The sequence below is a fragment of the Syngnathus floridae genome, chromosome 18 (assembly GCF_059516105.1).
Source record: "Syngnathus floridae isolate MCC-2025c chromosome 18, RoL_Sflo_1.0, whole genome shotgun sequence".
In the NCBI taxonomy this organism is placed as follows: domain Eukaryota; kingdom Metazoa; phylum Chordata; class Actinopteri; order Syngnathiformes; family Syngnathidae; genus Syngnathus; species Syngnathus floridae.
In genome coordinates this window covers 10551230-10579132 of record NC_142430.1, presented here as the reverse complement: position 1 = coordinate 10579132, position 27903 = coordinate 10551230, and the positions used below count along the sequence as shown (strand labels likewise).

General features: G+C 44.0%; 3 protein-coding genes across 8 annotated transcripts; 1 reads left to right on the top strand and 2 right to left on the bottom strand.

Annotated features, from left to right (window-relative positions):
• The first annotated feature begins 222 nt into the window (after positions 1-222).
• Positions 223-2897, top strand: nt5m (5',3'-nucleotidase, mitochondrial). Its single transcript, XM_088360610.1, has 5 exons — positions 223-921; positions 1328-1428; positions 1588-1648; positions 1733-1847; positions 1977-2897. Exons 1-5 carry the CDS (start codon positions 616-618, stop codon positions 2114-2116), a joined length of 723 nt encoding a protein of 240 aa, XP_088216736.1. The 5' UTR covers positions 223-615; the 3' UTR covers positions 2117-2897.
• pemt (phosphatidylethanolamine N-methyltransferase) lies at positions 1975-27780 on the bottom strand. 6 transcript variants are annotated; one of them, XM_088360607.1, is made up of 10 exons: positions 27497-27779; positions 27021-27128; positions 24423-24538; positions 21962-22107; positions 20914-21025; positions 18117-18191; positions 16293-17400; positions 13730-13829; positions 12533-12582; positions 1975-2095 (listed from the first exon to the last, which is right to left on the bottom strand). In XM_088360607.1, the coding sequence occupies exons 1-7, from the start codon at positions 27596-27598 to the stop codon at positions 17352-17354; spliced, it is 708 nt and encodes a 235-aa protein (XP_088216733.1). In that variant the 5' UTR covers positions 27599-27779; the 3' UTR covers positions 1975-2095; positions 12533-12582; positions 13730-13829; positions 16293-17351. The 6 variants fall into 6 exon arrangements, with proteins under 6 accessions (XP_088216733.1, XP_088216731.1, XP_088216734.1 ...); XM_088360605.1 differs by lacking the exons at positions 13730-13829; positions 16293-17400 and adding an exon at positions 2161-2253 and having other exon boundaries at positions 27497-27780; XM_088360608.1 differs by lacking the exon at positions 13730-13829.
• rasd1 (RAS, dexamethasone-induced 1) lies at positions 13864-15430 on the bottom strand. Its single transcript, XM_088360602.1, has 2 exons — positions 15037-15430; positions 13864-14912 (listed from the first exon to the last, which is right to left on the bottom strand). The coding sequence occupies exons 1-2, from the start codon at positions 15305-15307 to the stop codon at positions 14380-14382; spliced, it is 804 nt and encodes a 267-aa protein (XP_088216728.1). The 5' UTR covers positions 15308-15430; the 3' UTR covers positions 13864-14379.
• Positions 27781-27903: the final 123 nt, after the last annotated feature.

Sequence of the window (27903 nt, the reverse complement as noted above, 5' to 3'; positions counted from 1 at the left end):
TTGTCATAATGTTTTCACAAGAGTAATTTTGTGGAAAGCAAGCCACGATTTGTAGGAGCTTCTAGGAGCGTACAAAGGAAACGACTGTGCTGATTTTTACACTTGACTTTGTTTATTTGCAGTAACATATGCAAACAAACAAAAAGTCCTCAATAACAATCAGTTACAATAATAATATGAATGATCACGTTTGTTTTGTTTCCAAGAATCACCGTCGTATCATCTCGTTTCGACAGAACATCTTTGTTCTCTGCATTCTGCAAGGCAAGCCAATACAGAACAGTTTGTTCCGAGTTCCGTCCAACTACGGCGATGGACCTATGAAATCATATTGTACCGCTGCATCCCGAAACTGCTATTGTGTTCCAAGCTGACAACTTGTTAGGTTATGGGGAGCCGTGGGACATTTGACAATACGTTAGCAAGCGACTCAATCCGACCCCATGCGGCATAGGCCTGTCACGTTTGACCCGTGCGCCGCCGCCGCCGCCACCACCGTCGACTCAGCTTCAAAGCTAACGTCAAGATAGCATCCGAGCGGTGCAGATAACGTTGAAACATTATGCGGCGGACACAAAACGTCAAGAGTAGACGAATGCAATCCATGCATCGTGCATGAAAACGGGGTCCGTCTTGGATGCGTACGAGGAGTCCATCACAATGTTACTGTCGACCACACGTTGTCTCCTGGCAAGAGGAAAAGCGCCGCTCACGAACACATTTCAAGGGAGCTGTGCAAACATGACCCATGGGAAGAGACTGCGGGTGCTGGTTGACATGGACGGCGTGCTGGCCGATTTCGAGGGGGGGTTCTTGAAGAAGTACCGGGCCAGGTACCCGAACGAGCCCTACATCACCCTGGAGGACAGGAGAGGCTTCTGGGTTTCCGCGCAGTACGGAAGACTCCGGAGTGATCTCTGTGTAAGCCAAGCGACATGCCATTGCTCAGCATCATCAATCAATCAATCAACCAATCAATCAATCAATCTGCACCATTTCAAGTTTCAAAAGTCATGAGATTCACGTGACGCGTGACAATTTATTTCATTTCTACCAATTCCCATATAAATCTCTATTATTGGAGCACTGTATACGTATTTAGATTGGTGTTCTTACAATAGAAAATAGAATGGAAATGAGTGAAGGAGCTAGCGAAAGTTTTTGCAGCATAAATGCAATGGATAATTGAGGATTGATTAGACCAAAAAAACTAAATGGAAAAGTGCAATTGGAAGATGTCATAGATATTTACTTACTGCAGTAGTCATTATGCATGACAAGCACTTAAGGAAACATCATGCACGAGTTTTTGTATTTTTATCTCTAGGAGAAAGCCATTAGCATCTGGGAGTCCAAGGGCTTCTTCAGTGAGCTGGAGCCCCTTCCTGGTGGGGTGGAGGCAGTCAAGCAGATGGCCAATATGGACAAGTAGGTTCAGAACTACATGGCGAGTAGCTCAATGTAAACACCTTAACAATATGGACGTCAAAACAGTTGACCTTTGACTCTGTGTGCATCAGCAGCTTCATATGAAATCATTCAAACTCCCGTTGTTTAGTGTCCTTTTGCCACCTTTCCATTCCGCAGCACAGATGTCTTTATTTGCACCAGTCCGATCAAGCATTTCAAGCACTGCCCTTATGAGAAGGTATGCAATCCAATTTTTCCTTTGAGTATTTATAACAGCATGGCGTTTCCTCTCTTGTGTGTGTGTGTGTGTGTTCTCTTCTAGTATGCGTGGGTAGAAAAACATCTGGGTCATGACTTCCTGGAGCAGGTCATTCTAACCAGAGACAAGACGGTGGTCAGCGGAGACGTCCTCATTGACGACAAGCCTGATATTTTAGGTCAATGAGCTTGAAAGGGATTGGTTGATTCTGTCCATCACAGCTCATCATATTTCAGCTCATGCATTTTCAACATGTCACGTAATATTTCAATATTAAATATTAAATATGTCCTGATCTGGTGCGCAGGCGTGGAGCCCAAACCCACCTGGGAGCACGTTTTGTTCACCGCCTGCCACAACAAGCACCATCCCGCCAAGCCTTGGCAGAGACGCTTGCTGTCCTGGTCTGACGACTGGAGAGCCATCCTGGACAGCAAAAGGCAGTGAGCTCTTTCAATAGGGCCAGCAGCCTTCGAGTTGAGATGTCTTACCGTAGTCGACCACAAGTGGGCGCGCTAAGACTGACACATGTTTCAATCAAGTGAAACAAACAGGAAGGAGTAAGCCGGCCGGACAGTACTGTACTGGGAGAAATAGACCAAACTAAAGTTAGCAGCAAAATGTCAAGGTTACGTGCTCGTGTAAGAATAATGGTTTGACAGTTCACAATTTTGCAGAGGTGCTCGAAGACAACCATTGGTAACGCACCATCAGTACGCGCAATACCCAAACAGAAGAAAAGCACATGCGCCTGTTTGTCTCTTTCATTTAGTGTCTAAAAACTGGTGAGAAATGATTTGTCTTTTTTTGGTGCTACTTTGCTTTTTCAACACCTATGCATTTCATTAACAAGGCCTATTTGGTTGATTGTTATTTGGCCTCATAATCAAGTTGAATAGCTGAACGTGAAAGGCGGCGGTGATGCATGCTGTTTCGTTTCAAATCAAAGGTAGTCAAATAGGACGGATTTTTGGAAGGATTTCACGACTAGATATGAAGAGGTGATTCATTTTTAGAAATGATCTGTGCTTTACATTTACAGTACATCCTGAAATGTCCTGTTTTCTTTGTGTTTCACCCCAAAAAGTACTGTAACGTGTCATCGTTTACTAAAAATAATTTAGGCCTGTGTTTAAACAATTTACCATTGAGTGGTAAAATACCTCCAAACAGTTGTCAATGTGTATTAACTAAAAATAGCCTCTATAATAAATCCACATTTCAAGTCTGTCTTGCAGTTTTTCTGACTTTAGTTTGAATATCTGATAAATGCAGTTTCTCATTTCATTGCTATTTTTGTTATACTTCCAAACTTTGAACGATTTGGGGGGAGTTCAATATAAACTAGATTTATAGTTGTAGAGTGTATTAGTTTGAGGGTGTGCATATTTACACACACATGGCACTTTTCATCTTGAATGATTAGTTTTAGTTGTATGGTGTTTCAACAGGGGTGTGTAGACTTTTTAAAAACCCGATATAAAGCCCCCCCCCCACCAAAAAAAACAAAATAAAAAATAAAATGAACTACTGTGACTCATGGAGTCTTGCTTAGGTTCTAATGCTGCTTTTGATGCAAGATTAGGTACAGGGTGTCCTCCGATCTGAGCAGCACACGATGAAATCAACTCTCAAGGCATTCGAGAGCAAAATGTGCTTTGCCTGCAGTGTGAGAGCGAGCACTTGACCTCACCTGCAGGTCATGTGTCCGCCAACAACTTGACATAGTAAATGTTTGTAGTGATTTCTTCCAAATGTTGTGCAACAAACTACTGAAGGGGAAGTCACATTTTCTGTTCTAAATCTATATTAATATCACAACAAATGACTTGCACGTTATCATTTGAGTTGCTGACCAATTACTAGCAACAGGATTCTACCAAAAAATCTACAGCTTGCATAGTATTTGAGCTCTTTGGCCAACTAGGTCAGCTGTGGAAGAAAGCGCATGGTTCCAACTGAGCGCCTCCCGGATGGCCGTCCGTCCGTGTTGACACAAGGGTCGAGCCACCGAGCCACCGAGTTCAATCTTGGCCAAGCACCCGACCGACGTACATTCTACACTGCAGTTACTCCTCAAATAGATGGACGTATTATTATTTTCAACTTCAACACAGTGCTTAAATATACAGAGGGGGGGAAAAAGGAATCACTTCAAGACAATCTGCAGCTACTTATTGTCAACCGTCGTTTTTCAATCAGCCTGATTGATTGCAGTCAGTCGAGGACACGAGTAGCGAGCAGCAGGATGCTGCTGAATCTACTGCATAAGAGCTTGCGTGCGCCGCATTTCGTGCTCTTGAGTGGACTTTGAGATGGCTGTTTCTATTCACATCGAGTTTGTGTGCATTAGCAGTGGTTTTTTTTTTATGGGCTACTGTAGGAGAAAAGAAAAGGTCAGAGAAAAAGAAGCACATTTGACAAAAACGGTATAGTTGTGTTGGCAGGCAGTGGTCTATAGAATCAAACAAACTGGACTTTAAAGTGAATGTAGCGCTCATTTTCATAACACAATAGCGATGGAAAACATATAGACGTGGTTCCAAAGAGGAGCAAAAGGACATTTCATGTGTGTACGTAATCTATTTGTTTCAGGCTTTCTGATTTGTACGTACGTACAATGTGCCCCGCAACATGTCTGGACATGTTGTGCTGTCCTCCTCCCAAAGCATCGTGAAGAACTCAATCAGAACAAACCGATCTGAAATGTGTGTGTCCCCCCGGTGTTTGTTCCAAACGGAATAATAACAATCAATTCAAACATGCAGCACATACTGTGGCATGGCTTGACAGTCATCGGCCGAGTTAATTGGTATTGTTTTGCTCATTTGAAAAGAACATTAACACATTACTACATGAGAGAAAAGTTAGTCCCCACCGAAAATGGCATTTTTGGGGGGGTTATTTATCTTTGTGATAAAATTAAAAAACAACAACAACAAAAAAATCAACGGCCATGTTTTAGTTTTGCAGTGATTTCCATTGATTGATTAAAATACTGGCAGCTCTCTAAATTGGATTACGGCAGCTTAAGTTACATAACTGTTTTAAATGTTGAATGATATTTGACACCAAAGATTTTGAATATGAATGTCCATCATCAATTAAAATGTTTGAGAAAATTCTCTTCTTTCCTAAATTAGATGAAGTGATTAAAATCCCTCTGCAGGATTATTACCTAACAAATGAATCATCTGAATGCTGTAATTGATAAGAAGATGAATGAAAATATAACATCTTTAGCCATTTTAATACTCACGTCTTTGCGATCAAAAGCGTCAGTCGTCTGCTCAGTCAGCGTCAGGCCCAAATGTCAATTTCATACTTTTGAGCTTTCCAAATGGATGCAATCGCTCAGTCCCTATGCGGGTTTGCTATGTGCACAAACGAGCGACTACGACAATGAAAGATTTCGAGACGTTTTGTCGTTGTACTACATTTGTTTGCTGCGGTGACTCCTAACGACAGCGGCCGAGAGACGAAAAATAGAGGGAGGCTTTGCTCTTTGGAAGTTGCCAGCGTGAAAACTGGATTTTTCCTTTTTGGAACGGCTGTGTGGCCACCAATGGCATGATATCAAATGTGGCCCTCTTCAGAAGAAACACCACATAATCAACATTTCCATCACGTACAGAGAAACCTGAGGAGATTTGAAGAAGACTACACACAAGCAATCTTGTTGTTGACTGCTGGTGATTGATTACACACTGATTGGATTCATTTATGTCAACGTTTGAAATCAGGGCCCACTTGGTTGAAGTGAAGTCTGAAAGCCTCAGCTCTGTGCTTTTTCAACTACGGACGGAGGCTGAAGGCTATTGAATCAATAACAATATGAAAAAACAGATTGCTTATTTTTTTTTGTTTTGTTTTTTTCCAAGGGGACAATCTCACCATCACAGCCCGACAAACACTCTGGCCATATCACGAGGGGACAAAGAGACAGACTTGATGCCCAGATGGAGAAATCAGGTGATACAGGAACACAAAACAAAAGCCAGATCAAAACACACTTGGCTGCAAAATCATGCTAGAATAGCCAGCGTAGGGCAGGGCAGGGCAGGGTATGTTCCAGACAAGCAGATGACTGGCGTGGTGTTACGTGACAAGCGAGCGGGCCGGGCCGGGCCTGGCCTGGCCTGGCCTGGCCTATCCGCCCTCCCTCCGTTGAAACGAGGAGCGGGATTGAGAAGACAAAAGACATGAGACAGAAGAAGCAAAAAGAAGAAATGCAGCAAGGCAAACCCAAAGCAAAAACACAATGCAAACCAATGTCAGCGTTGCACATACTAGAAGAGCAAACATGATGCTCCTGCTACTTTTTCCTATTGACTTTCCTTTCCTTTGCCCCCGCAGCCCTGTCTGTTTATAGACTTCCCTGTCTAATTGCTTTATGGCAGCAATGGAAACAGACACACGGAGCAGAGCGTGTTGTAATCTCATTTTCACACATGCTCATTAGAACATCAAAACAGAGATGGCATTTTTGCAGCTTTCCAGGAAGTTACTGGACTATATTATGAGTTCGACCAAGCAACGGAAGCAACAAAAACAATGGAGGTGCTGAGCGACGTTACAGACTCTGCGGTTTGAGCAAAGAGTCCATGAAACGATCAAAATGGATGCGTACTACAATGGATTGGGAAAACCATCATCTAGCTTTAAAGGGAGCTAGCGCAATGTTAGGACCACTGTTATTTTCAATACAAACGTCGTATTTCAACGCTGCTATCAAAAACAACATTTCAACTCATCATGTATTGCAGCTGTTGTCAACCCGTATAGAAATATTTGATGATGCCTTGTCAATGTGCATGTACTCCACTGCTGAATGCATCCAGTATAGCAACTTTAACAAGTTACCTTTGAATCATTCATTCCAGAAAAACAACAACAACATTCCCATGATCCTCTTCTCTACATCCTGCCAAAATGATAACCGCGTGCTGCGGAGTGAATGATTATTTTTTGTCCGAAACTAAAGACTAGCCAGATGGATGCGTGGAGAAACTTAATGTTGCAGGGAGCACGTACACTATAGACAACAACTAACTGCTTGAGTAAGGCTCTTTTTTTCTCCTCGGTAAATAGCGGAGAGATGAGAAAAAGGATACGCTCGTAAAATGAATTGAAATGGAGTGATATTCCACAAATCCATTCCAACTGCACATAATAGGTATGGATATGGTCATTCATGAGCCAATTATGATGAACTGCGTCCTTTCTCGGATTGCCGACAAGTGCACGTGCATGCTGACTTGTTGGATTTGAGTTTGCAGAGTGTTTCCGTGCCATTGTTGGAGCAACAGATGAGTCGCATTCGGCTCGGGCTGTCGGCCTGGCTCGGTGCCGCTCGGGCCGACTGTATCTTTCCTTTCTTTTCCTGCGTGTGTGTGCATGCAGGAACAGGACACCGTGTTTTTGCAGAGCTCGGGCGGGCGGGCGGGCGGGCAGGCACATTGTGGGTGGAAGTCAACACACAGAAAGTAATTAGTGAACAAACACCTACGCTTACCCACTGATAAGCCGCAAAGAAATGACCTGTCATTCTCATTTCATTCATATTTGATCCTTCGAATCATTTTTGTATCATTCTAAGTAGATAACACTTTGGTGTCTTTGAAAAAGGTCGATTCAAAAAACGTTTACAAGAGATAAGGTTGCTTTTGGAAAGCTCTGTCTGTATTGACACTTGGTGCTTGCTTGCTTGCTTGCAAATATGCTGAGGATCCATCATTCCCTTCCTGGTACGGCTTGATCTTTCCTGCCGGCCGCAAAACTCACGTGGAACATCTTCACATTAGACTCGCTGATGTCTCGTCTTTCCCTCGAGAAGATGATTTGTGAGAAGAAGGCACTAACTGAGTACACACAGGCACAAAGAATGTGTCTTTTATTCTTCCACATGCCAGCCAGCCAGCCAGCCAGCCAGCCGTTTGCTCACATTCAACCATTCAGCTGCAACAATGCTTTGGTTGTCCATCTGGAAATATTGCGACTGATGTTGCTACACCAATAGATTGGAGTTTTCAAGTTGAACTTTGATGAGGTGAACTACAAACCAACGGCCACGGAGGGAGCCGTAGGACCCTTCCATCAAAGCACTCAGTCATCCGTGTGCTCAATGTCAAATCAAATCAAAGCAATTGAATCTTTCAATTGTTCTAATGTTGACACAAACAGAAGGAGAGCATCTAAATGAGACTGTATCTTTTCATCAGTTAGCCTGAAATGTCCAAAACAGACTGTCAGCAGTCAGATGGGGGAGGTGGAGGGATGGCTCCACGCGTGACTCACTCACTCAAGTAACATGTTTGAAATATCCATTTCTATTTCAAGCGCTTAACTTCAAATAGAGCTTCATCACCCGTGGTGTGAAAACGTAAGGACGTTTTCTCTCGGTGGCATTTTCACAAGGAAATCCACAATGGTAATGTTCCAGGAATCATGGAACATGGATAGGAGCTTTAAGCATTTTGGAATCATACTCAATCCAATCCAATAACCGCTCCGTTGTTGTTGTTTATCATGAAGTGAAAAGAGTTGTTTTCTCCTCTGTATTTATAATTGTTTTTTTTCATTTTCAATTTGGATCTGAAGACTCGCCATTTGATTTACAGTAGCCTTTTGGACATCATATTGGCTCGGTACTCGCACTTTACGTAATCCGTGGACTAGTTCCTTTCATCGGTCGTGCGTGTGTCAGAACAAGGCATTCGATTCTGACTCAACTGGCCGTGGTGGAAGGAAAATTGACACGTTGACGTCTTTTCCTCAACAGATGGAGATAACCACACAAAAAAAGCCTCTCGCGGTGCAAAGCGGCCAGACTATGCCAAGACGCCGCCGCCGCAGTGTGTGTTTGTCTGTGTGTACGTGAGTGAGTGAGTGGGAAATCTTTTAAATCCGTTTACAGAAATATAATGGCGGGCGCCGGGTGTCGTCATCAATGCCACGACACGCCATCTGCGTGTTTGCAGATTGGTTGATTATTGTGAGCAAATATATAAGGATAGATGGGATCGAATGTTGGTCCACTATGCAGAAGATAAAGGTTGATTTTTGAAGCCGCGGGCCCTGCCTCCCCCACATTCACACATGCATACTGCAAAAGCAAGATAAGCTGATGTGGAGCCAACCTGGTCCTGTCCACTTTGGCCCACACTATCACTTGTTCACTCTGAACTCTGAAGTTGGCAGTCCATTTGCTCCCACCCAAGAAATCAGGAGGAATGTCAAATGAAACAAAAGAATGATTGTTATCAAGCTTCTGCAGACCTTGCTCATTATCTGATCTTTTCAATTAGGTGAGGGAGACATACAAAACATGCAGCACCCGACCGGAGTTGCCTACCCATGGCACATAGTATGTTGTTTTTTTCAAAATTTGGGTTGCAAACACCCTCATTGCCCAAAAAAAAAAATCCTAGCTCCGCCACTGCAATCCAGAAACCGAGTCCATGTTCAAATTGTACGTGTGCTCCATTAGAATCAAATGATTGGAATCGATCGACTGAGACTTTACAATGACAAATGATATGACAAAATCCTGCATTCAGCTTGTAACAATCATCATTGGCCACAATTGAGCTTTGGAGGATGCTCGACCTGACCCGACCCAAACAGGAAAAACGTGACTCCATCAAAGCGTGACGCCATTGGAATTCGATTTGGTCTCCCACTGGGCTGGAAAGAATGCCCTTAACTATTTTGAGTGAAAACTGAAAATAAGCAAGCGTTACGACACCAAATCAAGCATATCGAGAAGGGATTCCGCTTTTTCTTCTTATGAAAGCTTTTCGTGCTTTTGCTCCTTAGCGGAACATCCAATCAGAAAATTTGACCCCAAAAATAATGTTTAACGAGAGAGGCGGAAAAAGAATCCTTCAAAGCGTCTTTTAGTGTCATTTTGGGTCTGTAGGAAAAGCCGGTTCAATGCTCGTCGTATTGGGACTTTTATCAATGCTGTGACGTGTCCAATTGAATGTTTCAAAAGATGAACACAGTGGGTATGCAGGATTGAAACATCCTCTTCATATATTGAGGAACATTTTTGGAATTGCTACGTTCCATATAGCCGGCCAGCCAGCCAGCCCATCAGTCAGTAGTGGCATAGATTTGAGAGATGAGAGCTTTATGATGTCATCACAGTCTAGGGAAATGTTACCAGGGCAACTGAACATCTATAAAACTCACAAATCTCACACACAAGCTGAAGTCCTCCTTTTTGATATCCCCCTCAGCTGCATTCATTGTTTGTAGGGACAGACACTTGTTTTGCTGACGTCAGCATTAGATGACCACAAAAACAATGGGGGACTCGTTTGGAGTAGCCTGCGAGGTCCAATTAGGATTTTCAAGACAGCATGTGTTTATTTTTGTTTATGCTGTCACAGACTTTTGTCAATTTTGTACCATTACTACTCGGGCGAATCATACAAAAGCGCCGACGCTGAAGCAGGCGCTAGGCCAGACTTTGCGTAAGGTCACTTATTTATTTTTTTCACATTTACAACAAATGAGCTGGAGGGCTCGGTTTGTACGCTAGTAAACATGTGCACACTGAGCCACGGAGGGAAAATGTCAGCTTGATCATTTCGACAACAGCGCCAGATGAATAGTAACTGTAGAAATGATACATATTGAATAATAAAAGGACTCTATCAAATTTTAGCCATTAGCCAGCGCGTCGACTTCATCACAAGCACTTCTCTCTCTCTCTCTCTCTCTCTCTCTCGCGACATCACCCGGTCGCCGTGCATCCAATCCATAAAGAGACCTGGACGCGTCGGAAGCATGCCTGCTTGTTCTGAGTCTGTGATGTCGTGCGTCAGTGGCTCTCTTGCGCTTGCAGCGGGAATTTGGATCAAAGCACCTTATGTCGCCCAGTCATTTCATCTTCACGCACACATCGATCGGTCTTATCTCCGCTTTGATACGGTTGCGTTCATTGTTGTCGTCGTGGTCGTTATTACCGCTGCTCCGCTTGCTGTCAAATGCAGCATGTATATATGCTACCGTTCCACTTAGAAATGTTATTTTCAAAATCAAATGGCTATTTTTCAATGAGGAGAACATGAAACTAATCCGAAATACACTGTTATTGTAGCTGCATATCTACTTGGGCCCATTTTCAGCAAGCATCCCTCCAGTGGTCATTGAAAAGCTTGAAGAAGAAAAAAAAAAATCACTTCTTCTGCCTTCAAGTCATCTGAGACATAACTCATTAGATCTGCTTTGTGCTGTTGAATACACTCTTTATGAAATCACCAAGCAGTCACTAAATACAATGCCCTTGACTAAATAGCAAGGCTCTCGAATCAAAGGTAGTACGCAGTGCTGACATCAGAAGGCTAAATTTAGAGGGCAGATGTAGTCACAAGTCCGCAGGAAGAGATAAACAAGAGTGCATGTGGGTGAAGGGATGCAAAATGATGCTGCTCTCAAGTCCTGATGGGACCCATACACAATTTTCAAGCTTCTTACACGGCATGCATGCACGCACGCCGTGTTTATTTGGTGCCTCAAATATGTGACTCTTTAAGTCACATTGGCAGCTACAAGAGGGTGTGCGCACTTATGCAAGCACATTTTTTGGGGGTGAAATGACTTCACGTGAACTCTTTCTTCAATGACACAAAATGTGAACACAGGGTGTGAAGACTTCGTGAAGGCTCAGAGTGGCCCTTGTCAAATTGAAAAGCCAATGGATGACTCTCACTGCAAATGACTTCCTGTGGCTTGGTTAAACCTTAGCCAGAGTCGAGTCGGTGATGAGATGCGGAGGCCAGACGAGGATGTTAAAGGAAACCAGTGGGTTACTCAGTTACTTTGAAATGTGTGTACACATCCCACATCACTTCCAAGTGTCCTATTCATTTCCTCTTTCTTAGCATGACTTGGACATCTCATTTGCAAATGAACTGCAATCAATGAAATATTCATCATCGAGATTTTTCTCCTAACTGCTTTTGCCAAAGCGCCTCAAATGGAAGCTGCGGTTCCGGGTTATGTCACTGTGTAATCACGCCTGCCGCCGCCGCCGGTGTATGGGTTATATCACAAGTGTCTGGGCAAGGTCTGACTCTGCTGTCATGCTTGGTTGCACCATAAATAAATACATTAGGCATCAAGACAGACACTAACCAGGAGACGCGTCTTGCCAATGACTTTTGAAATTTTTGTTTGAGGAGGCCCACCTGCTCTAGAACATGAAAAGAAATATTCCCTGCAGCTGAATCTCGAATTACCACAAGGACACATCTAATTGTTCATTAGGACTGTTTGTGCAATGTTCCCAGCTTGTAATGGTTTTTTTCTAAATGCAGCTTTTCTCTTGTATATTGATGGCCACTTCATTCATGCCGCAGATGTGTGTGTGTGTGTGTGTGTATGTGTGTGTGTGTGTGCGCGCTCCAACACTACAGTTGAGACTACGGTGCAAGGCAAAGAGAACGAGTTCAATTGCTTTGATTGGCCAAGATTGCAGTCAGTTGTGTCCACTCCCACTACGCCGCAGACTCTTTTAGATCTGCTGGACCGTGTTGGAGTTTCAATGTAAAAGTGACTTAAACGAAAAGAAAACACTTTCACTAAGGGGTGACTCATTTTTGTTGCCATGGGCTGCACACCGAGCTAATTGGACTGTTTGTGCAAATCCTACATTGCAACTGTAAACCGATGTCAAAGGTACTAGACAAGGGCTAAATTGACATGGCAACGCATTTCTTTGAGTAAGTTTCACATACAGACGCTAATGTTCACACAAAGCTCCAAAAACAAACATTGATAGATAAAAGTGCCAGCACAAACACAGCATCCTTGAGTTGTACCATGACCAATTGTGTGACTCCCAGTACTCACATGTAGCCAGAAGAATTGCGCGCACATTCCTCCTGTTTTCCATTTTCCCACTGAAAAAAGGCAAAAACAAAAGCAGTCATTTTCAGATGTACATTTGAAAAGGCCCCCCGAATTCAGTTTGCATTTAATGAAAAGCCTCACATACTGCCAACGTTCACATGGACCTGCAAAAATCAATCATGTGATGCCTGGCCTGCAGTTGCCATGCCAGCACAAAACTAATATCCTTGTGTTCAACCAATGGTGTGACATACTGCAATTGACGAAAGAAAGAAAGAAAGAAAGAAAAGTCCCTCAGCATTCATTCCACATGGACACGGTTGAAGGCTTTGCAAATGTTGCATTTTCTCTGAACCCTTTCCAATGCAGTTGTCATTTGAATCCTACGCTGACGTGACCAAGGAAAATACATACGTGCGAGGAACGCTAAAGAAAGAAAGACAGAAATATCGCCATAAATGACCACTGAGTTTGTCCAGCGATGACATGAAGTTGGGCTTAGTAGATCAGATCCAGAGCTACTTTGGAGTGACTGCCGTAGTCATGGTTAAAGCATGAGCATGAGCATGGGCATGATTCTCGCATTCAAAATGGATGGTGTTCAGCCATATGCAAATGAGAGCCATGATGGGAGTTTGTCTTATTATGAATGTAACAAGGAGTCAGGCACACAGTGTTACCCATTGATTAGTCGCTGTCCGTCCGTCCGTCCGTCCGTCCGTCTCTTTGGTACACGGGCGCGCGCGCACACACACACATAGCCTGCAGGCTTATTGCTGCTAGCAACGCTGGACTGCGGGGTGCTGACTCATCTGTGGACAATTGCCCCCTGCAGCAATTGTCACAAACTCGCGATGGGAGTGAATGAAAACAAACCACTGAGAGAGAAGAAAAAGCCATCCAAATCAAAGACAATCCATTTGGCCTTCATTGAATGAAAAGGTGGTGATTTGGTTTGGTATGCAACATTCTCAGCTGTTTCTCAAATGTCAACGACTGTCGTCGGAAAACATACGAGGAACAAACACCACTCAACGTGTTTGAGTGCATTTGCATACGGTTTCATCAATATTTCACTTTGTAACTTTGGGGTAGATGTTTGGGACCACTTTCTGAAATCTAAAGCGAGCATCATCGTCCAACTTTTAAGTACGGCGTGCACAGTGTTTGTAATTTTGCCACCTGGACATTCCTTACCTGACGGTTGGACGGGATTTGTCACGTAAACATCAATCATCCCGTTCCCCCATGAAAGAATCTGGAATCTCATGTTAAGCAACACAATTGTTTGTGCTACCTGGAAAGAAAGAAATAGAAGAATCCAACTTAGATTTGTAGGTAGTTTTGTTTTTATTATTGTCATGTTTTTTGCAAAAAGTGTCAGTCACAATAAATACATATACAGTACATAAAAATAGTGCAGATTGCAAATGAACATTCGAGTGCGGTTACATCAACCCAAAAATGTAAACATTACTCTTGCTGCTGCTGCCGCCGCTGCCGCCGGTCGGGGATGACGTCAACGACCACATTTTTTTGAAACTCGTGACGCGCACAAAGTACTGTGATGAAAAGTCACACGGTTGGACAGAACAAGAGAACATTCTTTAAATCTGTGTGGGATGGGAGGGGAGCGAGTCGAACCCTGTCCGTATCCATGGTGACGGACAGTTGTGCGTCGTCGGCAGCGCCTGCCTTCCTCCCTCCCTCGCTGCCTCCCTCCCTCCCTCCCTCCCTCCAACGGGCGCGTGCAAGCAGGTGCCAAAAAGTCCTAAACCTGGGTGCCTTTCCACCTTTCATTTTTTCTTCCTTCCTTCCTTCCGACGGTTTTCTTCCGTGGAGTCCTCTTAACTGATCACGCATCTTTCTTTATCTTTGGCTTGTCCTCCACCGACCGCCTTCTCTTTAATGTACATGAGGTCGCTGTGCACGCTGGGTCTTCGCGCGTACGGCGTGACCATGCCGTACGCCTCGCCCACGTCCTTCATCTTCTTGTTCTTCACGGACTTTCTGTGCAGCATGTCGCAGTATTGCACCGAGACCTTTCTGTGCAGGTCGGGGCTCATCTCGTGGGGCAGCTTTGCCAAGGTGAACAAGGCCTGGAACATTTGGTCGACGTTCTCGTTGCGCTTGGCGGAGATCTCGAAATAGGCGCACTTGTTGTCGTCGCCGTCCACCAGCTGCTGGATGTCGGCTCGCTGCACCTGGCGGTAGAATTCGCGGTCTCCCTTGTTGCCGCAGATGACCAGAGGCACGTCGAGGTTCTCTTTCATTTTGTTTTTCAGGCACGACTTGGTCTCGTAGATTTGACGCTTGAGGCGTTGCACCTCGTTGAAGGAGTCTCTGTTGTCCAAGCTGAAGACCAGGATGAAAACGTCGCCTGTGAGGGACAACAGGAGCAAGTTGAGTTGTTTTGCAAGATGTGCGCAGGAAAGTCAAGAGCAGGAAAAGAGCAGAGACAAAGTGCGGGCGGGCGATTGTAAAATGAGCCAGGCGCAAAGTACCTGTCAGGATGGAGAGCCTCCGCATGGCTGGGAAGGGATGGTTGCCGGACGTATCCAGGATGTCAAGCTGGTACACGTCCCCCTTGATGCTGTAGAGTTTCCGATGAAAGTCCTCTATCGTCGGCGTGTACTGCTCGTCGAACCTCCCGTTGAGGAAGCGGGACACGATTGCCGTTTTGCCCACTTTGGTGGAGCCCAGAATCACCATCCTGTAGCAGTTCTTGGCCGGGATGTCAAAGTCGCTTTCCGAGGGGGACATTTTCTTGATCATAGTGTCCTTCCTCCTTGGATGTGCGGAGCAAATCTTAGGCAGAGACTTTGAGCTGCTTTCTTGAGCCTCGTGTGCGTTTCTGTCTGTCAGCTTGAGCGTGGGAGCTGTATTTAAGCGCGCGGGTGGCCCACTCCTCCCATCCTCCCTCCCTCCCTCCCCTAGACGTCAGCACTCAGTGAGATGAGAGGGTGGGCCGTCCGTCCCTCCGTCCGTCCATCCATCCATCCATCCGACCGTCCGTAGAGAGCAGTAAAAAGCTGAGCCAAACTCCCACTAGTGCGTCAACCTTCCAATTCCCTAAATGTCACTGCAATCAAGTTTTCGCAATCTGCAGGGACACGGAGTCCTTTTCTTCAAGATCCCTGTTAGCCAATCTAACTCTCCTCTCTAACCTTTGTCCTTACTGGAGAATTTGGTGCACTTGTATATGCACCAAATACTCCACTAGTTACCAAACACCTCCTTGAACGTTTTCACGTGACCCATAAATAAATACAGTCAAGGATTCCGTTTCAATCCAAATGTACGTACCTGGATCAATGAAATATACCTAGTGCCATTTTGCATCATTAGTAACACACAGGAGTGAAATGGTTCCAAGGAAAAACTATGGAGCTGACTCTCTCGCTCTCTCTCTCTCTCTCTCTCTCTCGCTCCATGACTCGGTTGGATTTGTTGAACGCCAACAATGGCTGCAGTTAACCCACTGGCCGTATGAGAGCGCTAAAAGCACAAGGTTAAGCAGATGTGTGCAGCCGTCACACATCTGCTTGCTACTAAATGCAAGTCAAATGAAGTTTGCTTGATGGACATGCTTATGGTTGCATGTTTCATCATCTGAATTGAGAGGTGAGCCACAGTTAGCCTGTCTTGTACCACTATGTATATGGAGCAAATTCAACTGGTCAAACAGGGTTCAGAGACTATTTTTTAAAAGAATGCAAAATAAATCAATAGAGCAATCGATCAATCGGATAAGACTCACCGTGAGATGACTTGGCAATGTGAGAAGTGACCGCGACCAAGACACAAAAGAAAATGAACCAACAAGCAGACTGATGAGACGAGGAACACCTGAACAAAGACTCAGGGAGCTGATTGGAGGACACAAAGGACTGGACGGACAAGCACAGGTGAAAAAAGAAACTAAATGAACAAGACAACATGAGATAAAACCAAATCCATCCATCCATTTTCGGAACTGCTGATTTGGCATTAGATAAGGGTGACATAGTTCATAGATAAGAGAAAGAAAAAAAAAAAGGCTAGGCTACACACAGTCATTAACTATTACCATGGACTCAGTGAGATCACTCAATCATGATCACGAGAAGGAAATGAGATTTTTGCAGGTCAGGGTATGTTGTGACCACCGAGTGCCCACGGTGACCTTTGTCAAGGAGTGTTTGGAGGGACGGATGCTCTCGTCATTCCCCGTCCCTCGATTTTTTCAAGCGGGATCGCCCTGCCCTATTGATTCCCTCCGAGTTCTGCGTGACCGGTAAATCTTATTGCGGATGATCAAAGTACACTGGCTTCCAAAAGTACTCGAGTTTCTTCACCTATCGTGACCTTACAATCAGCAACTTGTCCAAAAATATGGGACAAATCAATGGCGCCCATACTACATTGACCCATTGTGGTGTGAGCCAAAGAATTGCTGAACACTTTTCAAGTGTCAGCTGTCCTCAAAAGCTTGCTTGCTTGCTTTCTTTCTGATTTCCTGAGCTTTGTTTTGCTCAGACAACACAGTCACGAGAAGTGCTTGACAGCTGTGTCACATGAGCCAGCCACCTGAGTCACAACCTCAGCTTTTACTACTCTTACTGAAGATGTGAGGCCAGCGTTGTGGCAAACGAGCTCCTTGTTAATGAGGGAGAAGCACCTTTGGCGGAATGTTTATTTCCATTTTCCTAATGCTTTGATCGTTCGGTACAAAACTTTTTCCCTGGAATTCTCTTGTGAATCAATCACGCCCGCCATCTCACAATCTTCCGGATGAGCAAGAAATCCTCCCACAGCCCAACAGAACGGGACGATGCCATCATTCGCGTTTGCGCGTCCTCTGCCGATAGAGGTGCTCGGTGAAAGGTCTGCAAATAGAGCAAAACAAACAATGGCCATGGCGACACCGTACCGTACCGTACCGTACCGTACCAGGATCCGGGAAATGAAGCCTGACTTTACTGTATGGCCATAGAAGAAGGCTGGGAAGTATGATTTGAACAAATATCAAATGGGGAGGATTGGGAAACATTCAACCCGGACCTGATTTCGAGGAATTGTTTGTCTCGTGATTCTTATGATCGACTCTTCTTAGGAAAAGAGAGGAAAAAAAGGAACTTTGACCAGGGCTCATCCACAAGTGAGGCAGACCGCTTCACGGTCTCCACCGCGATTGAGCTCATGACCGAGACAACTTTGCTCTTCTGTGGCTTCCAACTCTCGGTTCATTTCGGATCCGGTCGAATACAAAAGCGGCGCTGTAAATACGTCGTATTTCCCAGTGATAGGAAGAAAGCCAACACATGACCCTCACTCAATAAGAACGAATGACCTCCCACAGTCTCACAATCTGCATGGGAGGCAAAAGTGACAACATCTGATGTGGTCATGGTCAGGTGGCAGCCATTGCGAAGCCTCGACATGCTCTGTCATTTCAGGATCATGGCAGCAAAAATTCCAAAGCCACGCAACGTCACTCATGCAATGACATCAGGAGGTGGTAGGGCATCTCCAACCACACGCCAATGTTGGCCACAAACACCTTCTTCCATTGATATCCATCACACGGAGAACATGGACTTACCCTTCAAATCGGATGGCTATCTTGTAGACCAAGGCGACAATTGCAGTCAGGACGAGACCCGCTGGACTTGCACCTCTGGGAGGAGGACAACAAAGCAGAGAGAAAAGAAGTCTCTTATGTTGGGATCGAGTCAGGACAAGTGCATATTCAAGTTGATTGTAAAGGGCCTCTCGGTTGGCTGGGGAAAAAAAAACCAAACATTTCACCCTTGGACTGATGACATTCCATGCGTGAAATTCATGTCCATACATTTCTCATAGAGCCAAGCTGTATGAAATAATGCATTTGTGCCACAAATTGAACCTGGCCTTCACATGTCATTCCAAGGAGATCAAGTCACTGGAGGCTGCACCTTGACCTCACTCGGTCAGTATCTCATTTATTTCCAATTACGCGTCCTATCGGAAGTTGCTCACAGCTACGGATGAAAGGAACACACAGCACAATACAGTGACCCACATATTTGGGCTGGAAAGTGGACTCCTGACACACATTTCAATGAAATAACACCTACTGAAGGCTCGCTCGGGTTTGAAAGGAAGGAAGGAAGAAAGGAAGGAAGGAAGAACACTGAAGGTAGAAAAGGACACAGAGGTTAATGAAAAAGCAGAAGAAAAGAAAAAAAAAACTCATTTGGCTGGACTAGAAATGGTCGAGTTGTGTCGTGTCGCAAACAAGTTTCCATGAAATCTTGAAAGAAAATAGTGGCATTCATTTGGCTGTCCGGCAGTCAGTCAGTCGGTCAGTCAGTCCCAACACCAATGTTGTCGTAAGAAGAAAATGCACATTGATGACATTCAATGGTGGAGGGGCATTGAGCTGAATAGCTGATGAAGCTTACAGAAGTGACCCAGTTAGTCAGACAAACTGCAGCACGCTTGCAATGACTCCATCCATGGCCGTATCGTATGCCATTCTTGACTAATTAGCCTGACTCAAGGGCCCCTTTTGTGTCAAGCATTTGCCAATAGGCACAGATTTCATGTTACATTTGATAGAAGATGGCCAGTAATAATCATACGAAACCATTTTTGGAAGCTTATGCTATTCCATTCATATCCAAATATCACTGTTTGATGATTTACAAAAGTCATGAGATTGCCATCGTCAAAAAAAGGTGTCAGGTTATTGGGGGAAAAAAACAAGCTGTAATTTATGTCACAAAATGTCATACCATCTGGTGTGGTAATTTACAATGTCCCCCCCCCCCCCCATCTGTTGCGTCTGTGCTCGCTCATGAATAAGCATCACAGGTTTGCGCACCTCCATACGGGACTTCAAGATGCCTGTATGATGACGATGATAACAAGAGTGTATAAATTAATGCTATGAGTCGTGCATTCTCTGAATTCAATCGGCATTTTCTGGAGAGATCCTTGTCAAAGATTGTCTATTGTCCCTGTGATTGACTTGCAACCACTCGCCTGAGGTCAAATGGGAAAGCAATAACACATTATGTTCAAGTTTAGGACAAGGAGTAAAAAAAGAAGAAGAAAAACACGGTCAGCAGCACTCACAGGGAGGGAACCATTTGACATTCATGTTGTGAAACCAACAAAATGCTCCATTTGCATTTCTGGTGCTTGTCCTCAATAATGTTACAGGTGAGTCAGAGCCTATCATGTTGGGTTTTTTTTTTCCGTTTTTTTGCATTCCCGTTGAAACTGGGATTCAAATATTGGATTTGACATGCTGACAAAAAGACCAATCACGGTGCAAAAAAGTGTCCCATTAAATGGTCATCCTTTGGTCACTCAGGTCATAGTGAAAATGACAAAATGGCGTGATTTGTTTTCAAAAGCACAAAAGTGTTCCAATTCGAGCAAGTACATGATCTTTCTGCAATGGACACAGCTGGGAGCACAGTGCGTTGTGTCGACACACCATACACCATATCTTGCTCCAAACAGAAGGACATCCATCACGTGAGCAATTCTTGTCCTTTGGCGAACAACACCAATCTGTCTCATGGATGCACTCATCAGCTCTAAGAGCTTCTAATGTGTGTCAGCTAAGCTGGCCGGCCGAGTGGCCTAATGTTTGGGAGTCTGACATAGCGAGGGGCGGGCGGGCGGGCGGTTGGTTGGTTGGCGCTTCTTCTCTTTTTTCCCCCTTTCTCTTCCTTTGCATCTGGTAAGGTGATAATCAGGACGTTTTTCTCTAATGCTGTTTTTGGACGTTTTACTCGATGGTTTGATGCCATTCTGTTCATGAAAAATGGCAACTAAGGGTCAGATTTTTTTTTTTTCAGGAGCTGTGGTTCCATCTATCATTCTTGCCAACATTTAGCAGAGCTCAAATACATTTTTTATTGACAACCAAATTGAAAGTGCAAGGTGGCTTTTACTATAAAAGACACCCTTGACCGTATTGTGAAAGTGGCACCTTGAGCCAATATGGGGCGCTGAGAGAAGGAACGGAGGCTAGACAGCAGCGGAACGGAGGGAGGCTAGACAGCAGCTCTTGGTAGCGGCTCTCGGTAGCGGCTCTCGGTAGCGGCTCTCGGTAGCGGCTCTCGGTAGCTCATTAACAGCCCCTGCAAGCACTTGCCTTAACCACACAGGCTGAGCCGAAGTGGTGGAATGCTCTCCGTTTCCATGGAAACATATTTCCACGCCATCTCCAGAAGGAGGTAAATTGAAGAAAGCATGGATTCATTTGCAGACTTTTCTGTGGCCCACTTCCTTTATTCCCAATGCAATTTCACACAAATGAATGGATGAGCCACGCACTGATTTGTTTGTTGCGATTAGGCCAAAATAACAAGTTGCTTCATGATGTTATCCAGTGTACTCACATAAGTGCAAAGCCAAGGTAGTTCGCCGTGCTGCCCCAGTACATTGGATTTGCTGTGAGACTGAAGGGAAAGCCTGTCACCTTGTCATCCATCACAATGCCAAAGTAGTCACCTGCAGAGCACATTGTTCCAAAGTTAAACAGATGATCTCAATTAGATCAAAAACAGTATATAAATATATATGATATAAAAGATGGTATCTTTGACGGTCATTTCGTAAGCGCTCGCCTGTACCGCAGGGATCTGAACTGGGCCCCTCCCCTGTTTATTGTAAACTGAGCAGCATACAATTGATTTGCCAGATATGCACAATTTGACCAAGTTCCAGCCAATATAAGAGGCCAAACCTAAAAAACCTCCTGTGGCTTCCAAGTTAGTATCTAAGCGTTGCAATGGTCCAAAGACCCTGCAAGTTGGAGGAAATTGCTTGCTTGCCTGCTTGCTTGTTTTTGAATTGAGAAGATCGAACAAATTGTGCCACAACATTATGTTAACCCAATTTTGGACACCGTTCAAAGGCAAACAAAAGCTGCTGTCACCATTGTTTGCTAATATGAGGATGGAAAAAAGGGTCACCTGGTTTCTCTCAAGTGTGCAGTAGCCGTAAATTGGACAGGTTTGACCGCGACGGCCGAGTTGCGATGCCAGGTGGCTGACACATCAGCGACCTGTGTATGTTTGATTCTCCTTTTTTTCATCAGGTCACCATGACTCAAGGCGGCTTAATATAGAGCACAGAGGACACATGGAATCAAGGTAGGCTTTACCCTCAAAGGCGCGTGTGGGTTGGAGGGGCTTACATTTTTGCTTTGGGTTTTCCCCCCCTTGCTCCTCTGTAAAGTCAATTCAAATGACAAATAGTATCACCTCTAAATCTGCCTACGAGTGGCTGGCTGCGTGATGACATCACGCCGCCGCAGCGGGATGAATCGGTATGGAGGTGCGTGCGTTTGAATTGCGCCAACATAACCTCATTCAGGGCTGAGCCATTTCCATTGTCATTTCAGTACCGCTAGAGTTAAGACGGAAACCATTTGGACTTACTTACCAAGGAACGTTCCAGTGAATCCCAAAGCAAGAAAGCTGCTGACGACGAGGAGAGAGCCCACCGCCACCACAAGGACGCCCATGTGAAAGACTTCCTTGCGGTCTAGTAGCTCCCACTTGGCCTGGGTCTTCATGACTATGGCCATGCTGCAAGGAAAGCAGATGACACAGATGACGCATGTTATGTAGCTCAAGTAACAACATTTCAACTGAATACAAAGTGACATTTAGCCACTAGGAATAAATGTACCCACCCGTCTGTCCGTCAATTCAAAGAAAAGAGAGTGTGAGACTGATCGATATTCAACCGAGTACTCCAAGCTTCTTAGAAAGCGTATTACTGTTTCAGTCGAGTCTAGTGGCCTATCTGAACTTTATTTTGAAGAGTCACACTTGGAATGAGCTATTCAAATACATGAACGTTTGTCATAGAATCCATCCATCCATCGGGTTATCTAACAATAAAAAGAATCGATTGTGATCGAAGAGACGAACTCCACATTTGTACCGATGGACAATTTCAAGTCTCACCATGCATCACTGCCAGTGAAGCAGAGGCTTTGTTTTGGTCTTTTCTGAAATCTTAGAAGGTCCTCGTAATGAGCAGTCTTGTTATGAAAGTAATCGTTTGACGTCATCCAGCGGCCTTGGGCAAAATGTCTCAGCCACGGCAATCTGACATTGCAGCATGAGAGGAAGCGTTCTCTATCATTTCATTCTTTCCATTCGTCTTCTTTGTTGACTGACTATTCGACACAGTGGAAGGCGTAAGAATCGTATGGAAAGAGTCGTAGAGTTTGGAAGCCGAGCATAAACGATTGCAGCTGAAAACAAAAAGGCATAAAAACCATTTGGCGTCGCGTAAGTGCGTCCGGCAAAGCACCTTTTCATGACAGCATTGTGTGCTTGTTTGAATGCGGGCGGGTCGCTCACATTGTCAAGCTATACTGAAAAGACTTGACTGGAAAGCATCGTGATGAAAGTAGAAGTTCGGACACACACACACACACACGACTGGAGAAAGCAAATAGAAAATCACTCAATCAACTTTGACAAAGGAAGCAGGATCATCTCTGGTAAGATTGCTATGACTTTGGAGGATTGGAATGTTTTCTGTAGTCATGATGTCACCCGTGATTAAGATTTGAAATGATTTTGGAAGCCAAAAGTACGATGGCAAGCTCCTCTATGAGGTAACATGCCAACCCGTCTGGCTGAATTTTTTGAAAGCTGCTCCCTTTCGGTGCTGTCATTACGAGCTCTGATCTGTCTGCTGCTGCTGCTGATGATGATGGTGGTGGTGGTCGAAATCCAATATTGATATGCTATAGATACTTGCTGTGAGCTACTTCGTAGCATCACTATATCGGGATAATGAAGCAGCAACACCAGCAGCTTCCAAAGCTGTTCAAAGAAACAAGGCATTTTCCAAAAATGCCTCTTTCTCATTTGTATTTTGGACCTCCTTTTCGGCTACTGTTCTCCAATGTGGGACAGACAGACATTACTCCTGAGGTGGGGGAGCAGACGTTCTCTCTGCAGGGGCTTCGAAATCAAATGATGACTTTCTGAAATTGAATGTACCTGGCTGGAGTCCAGCAGATCAAAATGGTCCCAAATCCAAAGCAGCTTTAATAAGTGGATTAGGGCTTCTGTGCTCTTATGAAGATGCAATGCGTTGTTGCATCACCTCAGTCAAAAGCCCCACACACACACACACACACTTGTCACAGCCAGGCTTGCGCTAACATCAATAAATAATCATCATAATAAGCGCACATTCGATGAGTCTAAATACTAACAAACTTGTCCATATTAGTCAGTGAGATACAAGACATGTACATGAAATATTGGAGAGGTTTTGATTGAGAGAATTTGAAGAAATGGTCATAAAAAGAGCTACAATCACACTCGTATGAGAGACTATTGGAAGCACTTTACGTTGCTGTCTGCAAGCACAAGCAAAAGCAAAAGCAAAAGCAAAAGCAAAAGTGCTGTTCCCAGGCAACACAAAGGAAGCAGAAAGTCTCTCCATAGTGGGAGGCGTGGGAGGATGCGCGCTCAAGAACAAAATGGCATCCAAAAGTGCAAGAAAGAAAGAAAGGAAGGAAGGAAGGAAGGAAGGAAGGAAGGAAGGAAGGAAGGAAGGAAGGAAGGAAGGAAGAAAGAAAGAAAGAAAGAAAGAAAGAAAGAAAGAAAGAAAGAAAGAAAGAAAGAAAGAAAGAAAGAAAGAAAGAAAGAAAGAAAGAAAGAAAGAAAAAGAAAGAAAGACAGCCGCTTGGTGCCCTCGCCTTGTGGTTACCGCTGGTGTCTCGCCGTTGTGAGATTCCAGCTTGACTGAATGATGATGATGATGATGATAAGTCTGCATGGATGTGAATGGCAGGTGTGTTCGATGCGGACTCCAAATTTCAAGGCAATGTGAAATTTGCCTTTTTTTTTTTTTTTTTTTGACATTGTACCTGTGGCTGCGATACACATTGAGGAGGAGGATAACAAAGCCCAGGAAATAACAGGCAAGGTAGGGGCTTCCAAACATCTCGGACAGTTTTCGTGTCCGGTGCTCCCATCTTGCTACCTGAAATAGCAAAGGAGATGAAAACATCAGGTTGAAAAATGGGCATTTTCTTGACTCAATTCGATTTAGATTGCACTTTACATGGCAGAGCATCGCAACGTGCTTATACCTGAATGAATGCACAGCAGCAATCGAAAGAAACCCTTTGAAAGGACTACTGCATGGATGCCAAACTCCAAATAACACTGTGGGTTGAGGAAGAGTGTGCGTGCGTGCGTAGATAGATGACTTGATGGCCAGAAAGAGCCAGAAGGTTGCCATGGCAACTTGTTATACAGTTGTTGTTTTTTGTAGGGAAGAAAAGCTTCAAGGGGGGGGAAAAAAAAAGGAGAAAGGAAAATTTGAACGGATATAGACTTCATGTGGTGATAAAAGACAGTCTGAGTTTACTCAGGTGCGGAATAAACTGAACTGAGATTCTATTATGACAGTGCTGATGAAGAAGGATTACATATTCAAAATGTTTTTTTTTTTTTTTAAACATGTTCAGAGCATGATTGTGTACAGCCATTGTTATCATTTATGCCCTAGTGACCAAATTCTAGATCTTGACATAGATCATTTTATATTCCGGCAATGACACATATTCCAATATGCTTTAAAAGGGTTAGGGTTATTATTTAGCCCCCCCCCCCCCAAAAAAAAGCTTTCCCTGGTCAATCCATGCTGTACTATTCATTTCCTCCTTTCATCTTTATATCAACAGAGTACACAGCAGTGCACGAAACCAGGACCATTATCCAGCAGACACATTAGCAGGCCCGTTCCTTTATGGCCACACAGCAACGGGAATTCAATGTGCCTAAGTGATTTACAGACTCACTCTCCAGTGAATAATGGATGGATGGATGGATGGATGGATGGATGGATGGATGGATGGATGGATGGATAGATGGATAGATGGATAGATGGATAGATGGATAGATGGATAGATAGATAGATAGATAGATAGATAGATAGATAGATAGATAGATAGATAGATAGATAGATAGATAGATAGATAGATAGATAGATAGATAGATAGATAGATAGATAGATAGATAGATAGATGTGGCTGCTTGTTCCGTCCGTCCGTCCATTGTTTTTTTTTGCACAGCCCTGTTGAACACAGAAGTGAATGCAAACACACGCCCTGCTCTGGCCTGCCATGTATTCATGGATTCGTATGCGGCTGCGGCTGGAGCCATGCCAGACTGGGAACAAAAACATGGATCACATGGGCACGCTGATCAAATCTGAGCACTGAGTGAATATTCAAACATTTGGTTGGGGAGACATGAATGTTTTGTGAGCAAGCAAGCTACGGTCATCAAATCAAATCCAAACGACAGAGCACTTTTCAATACAGAGATGTACTTTTCTTTTATATCATCGCCACTAGATGGCACTGTAGCTTGAAGGAATATTAGTACGTATATTGGAATTTAGAATGTATTGTTACTGGGATATGACGTGGCCAAATCATCAAATCAAATAGTGCCTCCATCACACAATATTTTAAAGCTCTATTGATGGTTCCCATATGAAGCGAGAAAGAACAGATGACTGACCACTCCGTTCCTGCTATCTTATGTCAGCTTGACATCCTTCTAGGGCTTGCCGCCAAGCTAATGACTTGGACTTGGTTCGACTGAAAATGAGATATGCCAGGTCTTATTTATGTGTAAGCGGTTACATTTTTTGCGAGTAAAGAAAATGAAGTTAGGAGCTGAATGAAGCCGCAACAACTACACATGGAAGAAAGAAAGTCGGACATGAAGGTGAGTTTTCATCAGCCAACCCACACGTCTTGCGCATGTCTGTTTCCAGGAAACTAGATCCGCTCATTTTGAAAAGATGAAATATGCATGAATACCAATGGATCCTCGAATTAACATCAAAAAGTGCCAGTATCTACATTTTGTGCCTGAGCGTTTTCATTTGCTTTTAATCAGACAATTCCAAGTAAGGAAGCGGTCTGAGTGTATCATTATTTCATCTGTAACTCGTCTAAAATCATTCAAATATACAATTTTCGAATGAAGCGAGGCTTAACGGTCAAAAACATCATTTAGACAAGTGATCCGTTTTAATGATCATTTCATTCTCCAATCAGCCATTTCTGACAGGAACGCCGCACGTTATCTATCCTTCAGACAAAATGTTGTCATAAAAACAGAAGAGTTTCAACTTCTGAATTGTTATTCTATGTTATTTCTGTACCTCACTCCACTTTCAAAAACATTTGTCAAGCGATGAGTCAATTTTGCAAACACTTGCAAACAAAAGGTCCAGTCAATTGGTGTGGCCGGCACCAATTGACAAGGCAGTCGGTCGGCATCAATTACCTGAGGGCAAGTGCGCACGTGTGTGAGTCAGTGGCATGAGACACCATTAAAAGTTACACAAAGAAAACTTGGAGTGCAGGCAGAGCTTGACAAAATGTGCTTTTTAACGTGCGACCAGTACAAGACTGCAAATCAAAAACAGACACAGCTCTTACCAGATTCCAGAAAAGTGGGTTGAAAATGATTGCAATCACAGCAATGTGGAAGTTGGGGTCGTGGACGTTGATATGTTTTAAGACTTGGTCAAACACCTTCAAGTCCATCTGAAAGGAGCGAAATAAAGTTGGATAGAGTCTCTTTTATTTGTAAGACTCGTTGAGCATTGACTGGGTTCTACATGTGGTGCTTCACCGTTTGTGTTTAGTGTCAAAACCTCTTTAGGGATATTTCTTTTTTCAATCATCTCACAAATGTAACGCACTTACATCAAGTGTACATATAGCCAAATGTATTTGATGTTGGAAAATGGATACTTTTATTTTGACACGTGAAAACATACCGGATGTTTTCGGGCTGTCAAGCCACGTACGTAACAGTGAAAGATGGCCTTCAGCTTTTCGGGGGATTTTCACTGCTACCATTTGAAGTATTTAGTCTAAAGGATGCGCGCATGTGTTTGACATTTATTTACCTTGGAGTAGTCGATGTTGCCGAGACCTCCACAACAGTCCAGCAGGGAATGTTTCTTTTCCGGAAGATTGTTGCTAACTCCGCCGGCTGCTTTGCAGCTCATGGACACTCAGCAATACATAACAATAAGGCACACCAGTACACACGTATGCAAAACATCAGAATAGCTTGAGCAAAAAAAGCTCAAGTGCAACAGAAGTTCAAGGAGAAGCTTTCACTCAGTGCTCAACGTGGCCAGTTAGCTTTTGGTGTAGCTGCTGTTGCATTATGGGAAATGAAGTTGATTTGTCTCCAACTTGCTTGAGTCAACGTTTGTCATTCAATCAATGGGGGATTGTTTTGTTTTAAAATGCCTTATGTATAACACAAATACAATCATAAATATAATATAATAGAAATTAACATTCA

Coding starts and splice junctions, on each gene's coding strand:
- pemt (XM_088360603.1), bottom strand. CDS start 27,598: ATGAGCTGCAAAGCAGCCGGCGGAGTTAGCAACAATCTTCCGGAAAAG. Junction 27,129..27,496: donor GCAACATCGACTACTCCAAG/GTAAATAAATGT, acceptor CGCTCCTTTCAG/ATGGACTTGAAGGTGTTTGA. Junction 18,192..20,913: donor TACCTTGGCTTTGCACTTAT/GTGAGTACACTG, acceptor TCCTCCTCCCAG/AGGTGCAAGTCCAGCGGGTC.
- rasd1 (XM_088360602.1), bottom strand. CDS start 15,307: ATGATCAAGAAAATGTCCCCCTCGGAAAGCGACTTTGACATCCCGGCC. Junction 14,913..15,036: donor GAGGCTCTCCATCCTGACAG/GTACTTTGCGCC, acceptor TGTCCCTCACAG/GCGACGTTTTCATCCTGGTC.
- nt5m (XM_088360610.1), top strand. CDS start 616: ATGAAAACGGGGTCCGTCTTGGATGCGTACGAGGAGTCCATCACAATG. Junction 922..1,327: donor GACTCCGGAGTGATCTCTGT/GTAAGCCAAGCG, acceptor TTTTATCTCTAG/GAGAAAGCCATTAGCATCTG. Junction 1,429..1,587: donor CAGATGGCCAATATGGACAA/GTAGGTTCAGAA, acceptor TCCATTCCGCAG/CACAGATGTCTTTATTTGCA.